The following is a 13,188-nucleotide window of genomic DNA, read 5'->3' as shown; positions in this document are numbered from 1 at the left end:
CAGCAGCACTAAATGCCAAGGTATGGGTCTGAGAGGAAGGAGTGAAGGTTATGGCAATGTCGACGATGTCCTGGAAATGTATAATTCTGCAAAGTCCCTTGGGGGGGGTCTCACTTTCCAGGTTGCTCCTTATGAAACATCAGGTGATGCTGTGACAAAGGAGTTCATGGAAATCGCTTTGTGGGCACAAAAGGCTAAAATGGAAGAACTGGGGAGAATTTTTCCGCTCTTTACAGGACTTTGAAACCAGCTCTGGACCAGGGATCGAAGTCTGTACCTGGGGTCTGTGGTTCTATGGCAAAAATAAAATAAATAAATGGGGCGTGTGTAACAAGAGCCCAAAAGAGGTGCTATCTCAACTGATCTATAGCGTCAAAAAGAAAACTATGCAGTGACTTGATTACAGTATAAGTGCTTTCAGGGGGAGAAAACACTAGATGCTTACAGCGCTCTTTAGCTGTTCCTAGAAAGCCATAACCAGAGCTAAGAAATGAATGCAAGAAATAGCGCACATGATTTCAACAGTGAGCCTTGGAATTCACTGCTGAGAGATTTTTCCTCTACTGTGTGTCATCACGTTAGGAGAAGGTATTTTCCTGGAAGACCTGTTTGAGCCCATTACAGGTTATGAATTACCAAAGGATAGTTTTATGGCTGCACACAGGATCAAGTGGGTCAATATTCATATCCTGTGATAGTCAGATCAGATTATGCCTACGTCTATATTAGGAGTGTGTTATCGATACAAGAATAATGCTATGGTAGCATTGTGTTAGTAATGCAGGTCTAACTATAGCTTTGCAGATATAACTATACCTTCCCAGGAATTAACCAAGTCGGACCAGAAGAAAGAATGTTCCCGGGTATAATTTCTATATCCAGAAACATTACTGTGCTAAGCAACAGCTATAGAATGCTTTGAACACGCCAGTCCTATTGCATTGAACTGAGAATGTGCTTGCAAAAGAGCAGAAAGGGAATACTGAAAATATTACCCCAATCCTAATGTATCGTTCATCTTTCTCTTTCTTGGCTTTGTGTATTTATACATCCATAAATCCTGGTAGCTAAGAAAATGATTATTAGTTAGCCGCTTGCTTAGCCATTCTATCTGGTATCTCACAGTTTGTTACACGTATTTTTTCCAGTAGCTGACTTTAACTAAAGAGCATTCTATGGAGTAAGCCTGCGTATAGCTTTTCCAGCTGAGCTGGAGAGATGAGCCATGTTGCAAGTCTGTCAAAAATAATCTGCTGTCTGTACACTTTCCTTATCTACCATTGCTCCGTGGACGTGAGCACCACGGGTGTTCTGTGCAGAAAACAAAACGGGCTGTTACTCCAGTCTTTGTCAGAACCGTGTTTTAACCTTGTGCTTTATTGCTGGTAACAACCCATCCTGGCAGTTACACATCTTTTAATCTGAATTGGATTTACTTCAGCCTTAGCCGTGAAAGTTTGTTTATAAGACCTAGTGTTCTCCTTTGGAAGCAGTGGCAAATCCATGCACATATTAATAAAAGCAAGGACAGTAGGCAGTTTCCTTTTCCCATCTAATCTATTGATTCTGTGGCAGTAATTTCATGGGTGAAGGTGGACAGTGGATTGATAGAATGATGTAGTCCTTCCTTCTTAGCGTCCTGAATTTTGTATTGAAAATTTGCTTGTTAAACTGGAATGCATTAATATTTTATTAGTAAGCCATCTGCACTTTTTAGCTGTTAGTGTGTTATCAGCTTAGAATTAGATGTCTATTTAATACTTCGTCATTCTCAGTACCGTCATTTAAAAATAAAGAAATAATTTAAAGAGCATATTGCATTATATTTTAATAATGTATTAATGCTTCGTGTTAGAGAAGCTACTAGAATTCATAAAGCTGGAAAGATGATAATATGCTTATCTAATTTCTTCAACATAGTGGGTTTCAGTATGTTTTTAAAAGGTCAAGTGGTTTCCTGAGAAAAAGTGGATGTGTAAATTGTGCTAGCAGAGCTATTTTCTTTCAAAAGTTGGGGTTTTTTTCCCCATTTAACATTTCATAAGTGTTTCAAAGTAGAAGTCAAGTCTACTTTTTGGATATTGCATTAACAAATGGATTTTTGTAAAAGAAAATGAAAAATTAAACATATTGACTGTTGACTAGCGATTACATATTTCCTTGCAAATTCATATGCGCTTAAATAACTCAATATTGATTGGTTTTCATTCTGGTGTTTCAACTCAGATTAACTCTGAAAATCAAACCAATAAATTTAGACCTTCACGAAAGTTAGCTGCCAGCTTTGCGTTGTCCATCTAAAATGCGGTCTTGCTAACTTTAAAACAGAGCATCTCCTCATGTGACAGCCTGTTCTGGGCAAGAGCTTAAAGAATTGGGATATCTTGATTTAACCGGTGCAGGTCTGATCCATATGTGTTAGATCTGGCATGGGAGTCAGTGGCTTTCTCTTTGAGTTGCCCAAGGCTTCCTTGACACTAGCTGTCATCTGAAAACATCCAAGAAGAGATCTGTAGCTTCAAAGGCCTTTTCAGGCCATGATTTAGCAAGGCACCCGAGAACTGCTTCTGTGGTTGGCGTTCGGCGTGTCTTTAGGTGCTTTTGCAGACTAGGGTGCACTGAAACGGACTTCCCGTAGGAGTGGTTGGTGACAACGCTGATAGCCTTTTCTCACACCTACACCCCCTCATAGGCGCTTTATTCCGCAGTGGGTCTTTCTCCCGTTTTTACATGGAGAATACGACAAGTCGTGAAGCAGAGATTTCAGGAAAGTGATAAATATGTTATGGTAACCGTCTTTTCCCTCCCTTGAGAACTTCCTAAATCACAAAAGAAGGAAACCATGGAAGTTTTGGACATAGAAATCCAAAGCATTTGAGCAATGCAGTTTTCAATTTTCTTCAAAATCAATAATCTGGAAGCAAAATAAAATGTTTCACAATAATTCTTAGTCTTCTCAGTTAGACTACACAAAAAACTGAGGTCAAACATAATCATGAGGGGAAAATACTTAGCTAATTGGAAACACTCTGTGGATTTTAAAAAATTAGCTGTATTTCCTAAAAGTTATAGTGAGGTGCTACGTATCACAGATTACATGGAAAATATTAGTGAAGCTTTATTTTAATGTATAATTAGGGAATTGGATTATTTCACCTTTTAACAGATAAAAGTAAATGACTGCTGGGAGTCTACCCACGGCCATTATGCTATCGCGTGATGCACTGCTCATTATAGTTCTGCAGTCCTAAAGCACTCCTCTACTTTTATCGGAGGGAACATCTGTTTCTATTATTTACAGTTTCTGTTTCTGTGTCTTGCCAAAAGCATTAAAACCCCCTTATGTTTACAAGTTTAAACCTTTCCATTTGAAATAGATTATTCTTTTATAGTAAAATGTCTGCAAGGCATAAATACACGAATTGAAATGCCACTTTTAGACAGAACTGAAAGTCTGGAGCTTGCTTTGGCCAAGGGCTACTTTTTTTTGCTGCACTGCTGACACGGAACAGATTTTTATCTCTTAAATGCCATTTTCTATCTGTATGGGTGCGTTTGGTTTCCTCCGCTTGGCAAAGGCTTGTCCAAATAATGACCTCGCTTTTGTTGCTTCCATTGGCTTGTGTGTAGTCATGCGTATCCCTAGGAGAACGAGCTGACGCAGCCTTGGCAGATGTAGCGAGTGTGACAAAGCACCTGTATGGTCCAGGACTTTGGGGCATAGTGGTCGGGAAAGAACACGAAATCAACAGTTTTAGTCTTTGCAGTTGCAGTCAAGTTAGTTTGTGTGCTGTTGAGGGTTGATGCTGATTGCCTTGCATTTCTTAGGGTTTTTATGTCTCAGGTCATGTAATGAGCATGAAATTATCCTCACTGCACCCTGCATTGCTTCCGAACAGTCTGCTAGAGCAGTTCAATTGCAATAGCTTCGGTGATCACAACCAAAGGCCAAACTCTATTTTCTCTTATAAATCACATAACCAAGAGCAGAATTTAACCCCAGAAGAATTATTTTTTTTAATTGTTTCAGTTAACTTTTCATGTTGCAAATGATCTAGAAATAACATATGGAAAAAATATATAGAGTTTCCCAAAGCCTTTCACTGACTACAATAAAACGCGATGATATGGGTGATGACCTTTTGACAGTTTGTCCTGTTCCGTCCCTGGAACTTGCAGCGCGACTAAACTTAATTAGGAGGCTTGCACATAGTTATTAAGACCTTTCTTACTGATGGCTTCTACCTGAATACTGGATACTCATGGGGTTACAGACCAATAGAAATTTAAAAAAAGAGCTGAGCACAGTGTTTTCCATTTGCCATTGTTCATTTCTGTAATGTATTATTTCTGTCAGGGGACATTCTATATAGTAGCTCTTTGCTAACATGAAATGAAGATCATCCAGATTGCTATGTGGCCGAAAGTCAGAAGAACACATTCAGTAGTTACTATCTCAGACCTAGCTAATTTTAGATACAGTAGGGTTGAAATATTCTCCATTTTCCAGCTGTTGAAAACCTATTGAATAAGAAACTGCTTACAGTCAACTTCTGGTTCAATTTCTATAGGAAAAGTAACCTTAAATGCTGTGACATTATGATTTAGAAACAGTTCAGAGTCCTTTTACCTTGGAGAACTGCAAAATGTCACTCTTGGAGTGATACGGGGCAAGGTACCGTAGTTATAACAATTCATTTTTTATACTTTAATCTTCCTCTTTAATGATTTCTTTCAATTTCCCTGCCTATTTTAGCATCAGCCATACAATATTAGCTCCTTAAATGCTGCACAGGCAGTACAAAGCATCTTTTTAAAACTCCTGATAACAAAATATGACCTTTAATTTATCAGACAAGTCCTATGTTTTCTTATCTCCTTCTTGTTGCTTTTCATCTTCTCTTGCTTGCTTTTGATATAATACACCAATCTCTCAAAGTAAGCAATCCAACACTGCACAAACTGAGACAGATATTGCATTGTAGTGAGGAAGTGAGAGTCAGGAAGAGCACACTGTTTGTTTAATTACTAATTAATCCCGTGAAAAATAATCAGAAACAAAACAGGGCTGAAGGTAGTTAATTTGAAGTGAAGGTTCGGATCTCCCTGAGAGGTTAATGAGAGTTCTCTGTTTTATCCTATAGAAAGTTGTAAAAATATGATTTAGTTTGTTTAATACGCAAGCACGAAACAAGGAGCTTGCAGGTGAACACAAGATGTTTTGGTACAGTCTGTAGTATCAGTGGAATGGGAATCAACTGACACGTACGTTTTCCAGTCACTCGGATAATTGGATTCTTCTTTGAGGCCACGTAAGTTTTGCATTGTGTTTAGCAGTGTTATGAGCCACCGATGAGATATTTCACTCTGCTGTGAAGACTGCTGTCAGTCATTCTGTGGGCAGAATATCCTTTTGGGATACCTGATACTCATTATAAGGAATTTGGGAGTGTCCATAGGGTGAAAAGGGCCATATTATGTTATGGTCATTTAATCTGAACTTGCCAGGTTTGACACTTTGAAGTGTGGAGAAGTCATACCTCATGGTGGTTTCTTTTTTTGTAGGTTAGCTCTTCTGGAATAAGGGAAGGCATTGTAGAGTTGCGCTCATTACTTATTTGCTACAGGTTCTTTCTCTGACTTCAGAGCTTCTTTGCACTTTTATCTTCTCACCAAGCTGACGGTAAGGTTTTTTCAAGATGTCCAATGGGAAAAAATACACATCCTAGAACTGTGTGTCTGCCTTCCCTTTGAACACTGGAGGAGGCCTAAATCAGCTTTCTGGATATGTAACTCCTCGTACAATAGTCTTTGAGGCTGACCACTATATCCTCCTTCATCTCTCCCAACTCATCGTCCTACACGTTGTAACATGTAGCTGGCATATTTTAGCAACAGAAAAAGGCACACAGCTTTATCTGATCCATTTAGGCCACAGGCAGAGTCCTGCACTTTGGCCATGACAACCCCATGCAATGCTACAGGCTTGGGGACGAGTGGCTGGAAAGCTCCCCCGCAGAAAAGGACCTGGGGGTGTTGGTCGACAGCCATCTGAGTATGAGCCAGCAGTGTGCCCAGGTGGCCAAGAAGGCCAACGGCATCCTGGCCTGTATCAGAAACAGTGTGGCCAGCAGCAGTAGGGAGGGGATCGTGCCCCTGTACTCGGCGCTGGTGAGGCCGCACCTCGAATACCGTGTTCAGTTTTGGGCCCCTCACTCCAAGAAGGACATTGAGGTGCTGGAGCGTGTCCAGAGAAGGGCGACGAAGCTGGTGAGGGGTCTGGAGCACAAGTCTGATGAGGAGCGGCTGAGGGAGCTGGGGTTGTTCAGTCTGGAGAAGAGGAGGCTGAGGGGAGACCTCATTGCTCTCTCCAACTACCTGAAAGGGGGTTGTGGTGAGGTGGGTGTTGGTCTCTTCTCCCAAGTGACAAGCGACAGGACAAGAGGAAATGGCCTCAAGTTGTGCCAGGGGAGGTTTAGACTTGAATTTGGAAAAATTACTTCAACAAAAGGGTTTTCAGACACTGGAAGAGGCTGCCCAGGGAGGTGGTGGAGTCACCATCCCTGGAGGCATTTAAAAGACATGTGGATGAGGTGCTTCGGGACATGGTTTAGTGGTGGACTTGGTAGTGCTAGGTTAACGGTTGGACTTGATGATCTTAAAGGTCTTTTCCAACCTACATGATTCTGTGATTCAGAACTTTCTCATTCCTGGATCAAATACCAGATAGCCAAGTCTGTAAGCACTCGGCAAAAATCTGAGTCACAGCAGTGTCAGAGTCCCCCCCACACACAGTGATTTCCTGGGGTCAGAACCTGGACCTCTTGTCCTCTGCCCCATCCAACCCAGTCTCATGCTTGTATATCCTGGGCCCAGGGGGTTGTGATGGAAAAGGTGATCTTGTGTTTGCAGGCATAAAGGCAAGCTTACTGATGGCTGCTGAGGACGAGATGCTTGCAGGTAATAGTAGGGCTATTTATGAAGGCAACAGGCAGGATCAGATGTGCTGCAGACTATTTAGGACTGAAGTTTGTAAGGAGCATGACTTGCTAGAGGTCTACAGTGGCAGCTGAAGTAAGGCTATGCCCTAGCACACCCTACTCACTGTGCACGGAAAGTCTGGGAACATACTCTGGGTCTGCAGCGTTCATGTGGGTGGGGAGCCCTAGCCTGAGTGACCTTTCCAAGGGGTCTTTGGCAAAACAGAGCGATGTAGACATAGCCACTGAATTCCTTAGATGACGGTTGAAGACCATTTAAATTTGAATCTTAATATAGCTTTAGAGAATGTCTGTATATTGGCTATTCGAAATCCGTTCTGGTCTGAATCTATGGTATTGTTAACACCAATTTACGTTGCGACTATGACGATACTGAAAGCATCCACGTAGAGACTTGGAGCCAGTGTGGACACCAGCATGACAAAATAACATGCAAGCCATGTAAAAGTTTGTGCTTGCAACTGATAGCACTTAAAATATCACTCCCTCTTTTGCTGGGAAGAGGCAAGCTGCACGTGCAAAATCATCTGTTGTACAAATTTTAGACCACGGTCTTTGCATCTCCAGTTTATTCCCACATTAATATATACTTGTATACATAAGTGTTTGGGCACAGTAACAGATGATTCAAATGAACTTTTAGTATGGGCCATTACTGAGATAGTGTCTGACGTGGCCCCGTTAGGAAACAAAAGCACAATGTGGACTGTTTGCCCCCGTACCACAGAGCTGCTGTGGTTTCCTCCCATGCCGTGCAGCTGATGCTTCGGTCAGGTTTCATCCCTAATTGCATCTGGAGGAATGAGATGGGTCTCTGCCTTCCTCTTGCTGATGTCAGGGGAGTCATGATTCGGAAACAGCAGTGTCAAGATCATGATGAGCAAAACTAGGGAGAGGGGGGTTTATAAATGGAGATAGACCTTGGTTTCATCACTTTGTTATTTATTTCCTTAGCAGATCACTGGGACTAACAAGGTGAATTTGTATTCTGTTAAAGGGTTTGTTTCAAAGAAAATATTCTCTAGTCTAAGTTGTTCTTCACAGACTCTCGATTTTCAACCTTCTTTCTTACTCTCTTTCAAGGATGCTGCTATTTCACATCAATAACTGACACCTTTATTTCAGAGAACAAAATAGAATTACACTCCAGCACTGACAATATAATAAATCAGGAGGGATAAAATACATATTAGTGAAGTTCACATAGTTGGTTTGTCCCAGCTGACCTATAGATATAAAGGTATGATTAAAGTTTTTTTGGACTGCTTCTTCTCAATCTTGCCACAAGATTTAGCTTCAACTTGAAGATTTGACCTTTGCTGCTCCTCTCTGCTTACCTTGATTCTTCGGAATTACTGTTATTCCCTTGAAGCCTTTCTGCCTGTACAGAATTAACACCGTGTTGTGACAAAATATTATCTATTTGGCAGAAGAATGAAGCCGTCGAGAATTCAATCAGGTTAGACAATGTCACGGTGCACATCCTGAATGAATCATTTCTACCTAGTTTTTTTAATCAAAGAAATCTCGACCATACAACCAGGACGTGCCATGCTGGATAGTCACATAGCTGTCTACAATTAAAGTTTAGGTGTATCAGTTGTTTTTCATGAATTACATTGAAAAGCAGGCCTCCCAGAGCACTTAATCTTTCAGACGGGTAACAGAAATAAAATCTCAAAGCCACAGGTTTATTTAGAGTATGAAAATATTTATTAACCTTCTTGGAAGTGTTTTTACTGAAGAAGCTCCTTGTGGTTCACCATACTGGTAAAAACAAGCATAAATAAAGGAAGCATGAAAAATGTGCACTGAATACTCCTGAGAAAACCGGTATGTGGTATTTGTGTTTTCCCTACTGGGGATAAGATTACCAGATGAAGTAAATGCACATAGTTTCACTGAATTCAGTGGGGCTCTCCAGATTCGTAGCTGAGTATATGACCCAAACCAGCTGTTTGGGAAGAAGCAGTTATTGAAAAGATGTGTTTTTTCACAATGTAATAATAGGGTGTTTGTTGCTTTTAATGTCGTTTCCATTCTTTTCAATGCTACGTATCTTTTTTTTTTTTTAAATGTAGTTGTTAAGTTACCTATGTGTCTACTAGTTTCATCATTACTAAGCCTCTGTGTTCTTGAAACTAAATCTGGGTGAGTTCCACACCGTTTCCCCCTGGGCCTTCCATTTATATTATATACTAGAAGAACTTAAGCTAATGTAATAGCGCCAAATTGAGATGCATTTGACAATGCACTTTTCCTCTGATGAGGGATGGGCTAATGTAATCAGCAATTATTTTTTTGTGTGACCTTTACAAATCAAATGGTTATTTCCTTGCTTTTATTTGTATTTTGCTTCCAGTGGCGCAAGACTGCTGCAGTTAGTATAAAACATAATTTATAGATAGAATCACATTATAATAGGGTGCAATATCCTCAAAGAACGTACATACAGCATGGACTTTTTAATGAAATAATTCAAATAAATGGAGAAGCTGGCCAAGACTAAATGTATGCTGTTAATTCACAGAGGAATTTCCACGATCACCATAGAGATGTCCTGGAGCAGCTGCCAAGCAGTGGAAGCGGAGGCAGCAATAAACCTTGTCTAGAATAAATCCTGTGTTAGTAATGGAATTACAGTAGAGATGCCATAGCGTTAGGGATCCAGGCTGGTGACTGCAGAGGGTCCTTCTACCTAATTTACACCCACGGGTTGAATAAACAACATAGTTTAATGCCTTCCCAACGTATGCAGTTGTGAACAGTGTTTGGATTTGACATGACTATATGGTTCTTCTGAGGTCTAGGGAGCATTTGCTCGTGAAAGGCATCCAGTGAGTAACAGTGGGTGAATCTGATGAGTGAATGATGATCTACATCCATGAGACTTCTTTCCATTGCGTTAATAGATTCCTTATGCCCACAAACCTCTTCTGAACAATTTAGCCTTTTCTTATAAATGACATAGGAGAATCCCACCCACCCTCCCTTTTTTGTTTAAATATAGATAGCAAAAAAACCCCATACCCAACAGCAACAAAACCTCGTGATTCATTTGTTTTAAGTTAAGGAAACTTTTTGGAAATAGGACGTTCTCTCACTTACTCAGTGAATCAACTGATAATGCCTCAATAAAAACTGTAGAAACATCTTATTGAAAAGCTAAACATAAATGTTAAAAGTAACTTGCTCTCAGGGAATATAAATTATTAACTCCCTGGTGTATATATGTATATATTTTTTTTTTTTTTTTTTTTGAGTAAAGGATACAAATCCAGAACAGAAACATGGAGGATCACACTACTTACCTTTGTTCCCATGTTGATCACATGGCAGTTCTCATGTTTTTCCTGTACTTCTCAAATTTCCGTTGAGTCACAAGGAGTTTGTTGTAAGTGAAGGAGCCCAGGGTGAAAAGCAGTAATTTTAAAGATTGTAACAGGAAAAAAATTTTAAGACATTCTGTATTCTCTCAACATCACAACAGTTGTGTTCTGAAGCCTTTTATTTTAAATTTTCACTTTCTTGGAAAGGCAGAAAAAGGAAAGTTTCAGTAAAATATTATTTTACAGAGAATGTTTCTGAAAGTTGAGAACAGAGAGAAGTATACCTATGAAAAAAAGGTGTATATTTTTATATATACACCCATGCACTTTTTAATATTGACATGCCTATAGAAGTTCACGTAGCATATTTGCCCAGAGAAGTTGTGGAACCAACTTCTGCGGTTGTCTGGAGAAGTTGTGGGTGCCCCATCATTGGAAGTGTTCAAGGTCAGGTTGAATGGGCTTTGAGCAACCTGATCTAGTGAAAGATGTCCCTGCCCATGGCAGGGGCCGTGGACTAGATGGTCTTCAAATGACCCTTCCAACCCAAACCATTCTATGATTCTACATTGGAAAGTGAATAGGAGAAGGACATCCTCTCAAAAGGAAATAGATCAGCTTTTGGCGTAGTGAACTATGTCCCTGCTAAACCAAATGAGGGAGACATGATGCATGGAAAGTAGCAGTCCATGTCACTGCAGGGTAAGTGTCTGTGTAAAACCACCATGGTTTTCGGCACAGAAGCTGTTGCTCTTACTGTTTGTGGGGGCTATGGTACTGATTCTTCCCTGCAAGCCTGTTACGGCTTGTGATGCCGATAGCGGGGATAATTGTCTGACAAACTAGAACATTGATTTCCTGAATTTGGATAATACTTTGGTTTGATAGTTAGTTTGATAATTTCTGGCTCAAGAAAATGAATTTCTGAGCGCTGTGTGGGGTACCGCATCCTGTACTTACATTTCCACTGCAGATACAGGACTTGGTTCCGTGGTGGGTTTTGAAGTCAAAGACAGTATGCACCTTTGAGCTAGTAAGATTGACTCTGGATTCAGACCTGAATTAGGAATGACTGCTTTTTACTCATCTGGCTGTTCTTATCTCTCAGGTTCTTTACTAATATGAACCAATACAATGGAAGAAAAAGGTATTGTTGGTCTGAAATACTACTGCCACCAAAAATCTGTTCATTGAAGGAAATACTTCGGTTTACCGTTCTCCTAAGAGAAGTTTTAAGTAGAAGACATGGTTTTCTGAGGGAATCACACCTATATCATTCAAACACAAAAAGCTATAATTAGAAATAAACATTTGAAGTACGAAACATATGAAGATTTGCTCATTATTCCTCGTTGTCTGATGTTTTTCTGTCTGTACCAGGCTTATTTTATCTCATTGTTTTATGTAAAGAAGTCAAAAGATCTCTGCACAGACCGAGAATAGATACAGTTTGCAAATACGACAAGTTGGTGTTTCGCATTGCCAAGTCCTGGTTAGTTCTTAGTTTATGAAACCCCACTACAGATGGCCTCTTGCTAAATTTTAAAGCGCTTCCACGTTTTGGAACCAGGCTGCCTTTCAGCAAGTCACTTTTGTCAAAGCCTTGGTGTTCCTTCAAGACATTGTCAACGTGTCCTATGAGAATGTACAAATGGTGAATACTCTGGTCTGTTCTGTGCCATATATTTGAATCTCTGGAATGTATTTAAATGAAGCGAATAAGAATGTATTTTTTCTGGCTAGGAAATAAGTTACGGCAGGTCTATTTCTAGACAGCAGAAGTAAGCGTGCCTTAGATGGTGATTAAGAGTTGTGGTGGTGTTCTTCTTTAAATGACTAACCTGGAGTGAGAGGTTGGATGTCTTTTGAAAACTTAAACCTGTTTCACCTGAACATGTTTAACTAGTTAATAAGAAACATCAAAAAAGACAAAACCCTGAGGTCAATGATCATTTTTTGTAAAGCCATTCGATGATGTTTAAATTTGTTTTTTGGGTCTGTCTATAACATAAGTTTAATAACCTAGCTCAAATGCAGATTTCTAATTTTCAATTAACATAGGAATAATTTTGTTTGCTAAAATAAAATAAATGAATGAATGAAAAGTCTGAACCATGAAATGTTCTAGGTAGCACTTTTTAAAATTCCAAATTTCAAAAAATCATGTGGCAACTGTATAGCTCAAGCTTTAAGTATTAACTTTTAACCTTTGACCTTACAGATTTTAACCAATGAAATGTCTCTTTAAACTTTAAAGGAAACAATGATAACGAGCGCCTGGCGATTGCTAGACAGCGAATTCCATATCGACTTGGTCGAGTAGTTGATGAATGGCTACTCGACAAAGGTAAAAAACATTGATTAAAACTTCAAATAAAAAAATAATTTGAACATAACCAAGTAGTACTTCATTGTAACACTAATAAACATAAAAAATAAATTTCAGTAAAACTAAATTAAAAACAAATTTAAAAAAGTAAAATATAGAGTAATATTTGCATACCTTGTATAATAATTTCTATACATTTCTAGAAGTACCAGCTGTTTAATAACCTTACCCTGTTAACTTAAGGTTAAAGGGACTGTTAAATATAATCCACTAACTCAATCTATGAAGGTACTCATAGCAAACATTAACCAAAAATTATAAATCATTCATAGATTATATGACATGTTCCAGCATCTAAATTATTAACTAAAAATATATGTAGTTATGATATCTTCATTATGGTCCTGAAAAAAAAAATTTGTTTAAACTGTAGGTATCTTAAATAGTGGGCAATATGAATTGCCGATCAAAATGAAGTCCCTTTAACGTTTGCAACCTTCTAAGGGGATTTTGGAACAAACGCTGATTA

The 13,188-nt window shown here is 39.3% G+C and overlaps 1 protein-coding gene across 25 annotated transcripts in view; it reads left to right on the top strand.

Annotated features, from left to right (window-relative positions):
• Positions 1-13,188, top strand: part of NRXN1 (neurexin 1) — a 740,438-nt gene that overhangs the window by 627,718 nt on the left and 99,532 nt on the right. For 17 of the 25 annotated variants that reach the window (XM_059835680.1, XM_059835672.1, XM_059835679.1 and 14 more), the window contains one exon: positions 12,588-12,677. The exons of the other annotated variants lie outside the window; for them this stretch is intronic. In XM_059835680.1, coding sequence (XP_059691663.1) covers positions 12,588-12,677 — 90 coding nt within the window. The remainder of the gene's footprint in view (positions 1-12,587; positions 12,678-13,188) is intronic. 25 annotated transcript variants of the gene reach the window in all.

This window comes from Gavia stellata, chromosome 2, assembly GCF_030936135.1.
Source record: "Gavia stellata isolate bGavSte3 chromosome 2, bGavSte3.hap2, whole genome shotgun sequence".
In the NCBI taxonomy this organism is placed as follows: Eukaryota; Metazoa; Chordata; class Aves; order Gaviiformes; family Gaviidae; genus Gavia; species Gavia stellata.
This window is presented reverse-complemented; position numbering and strand designations above follow the sequence as displayed.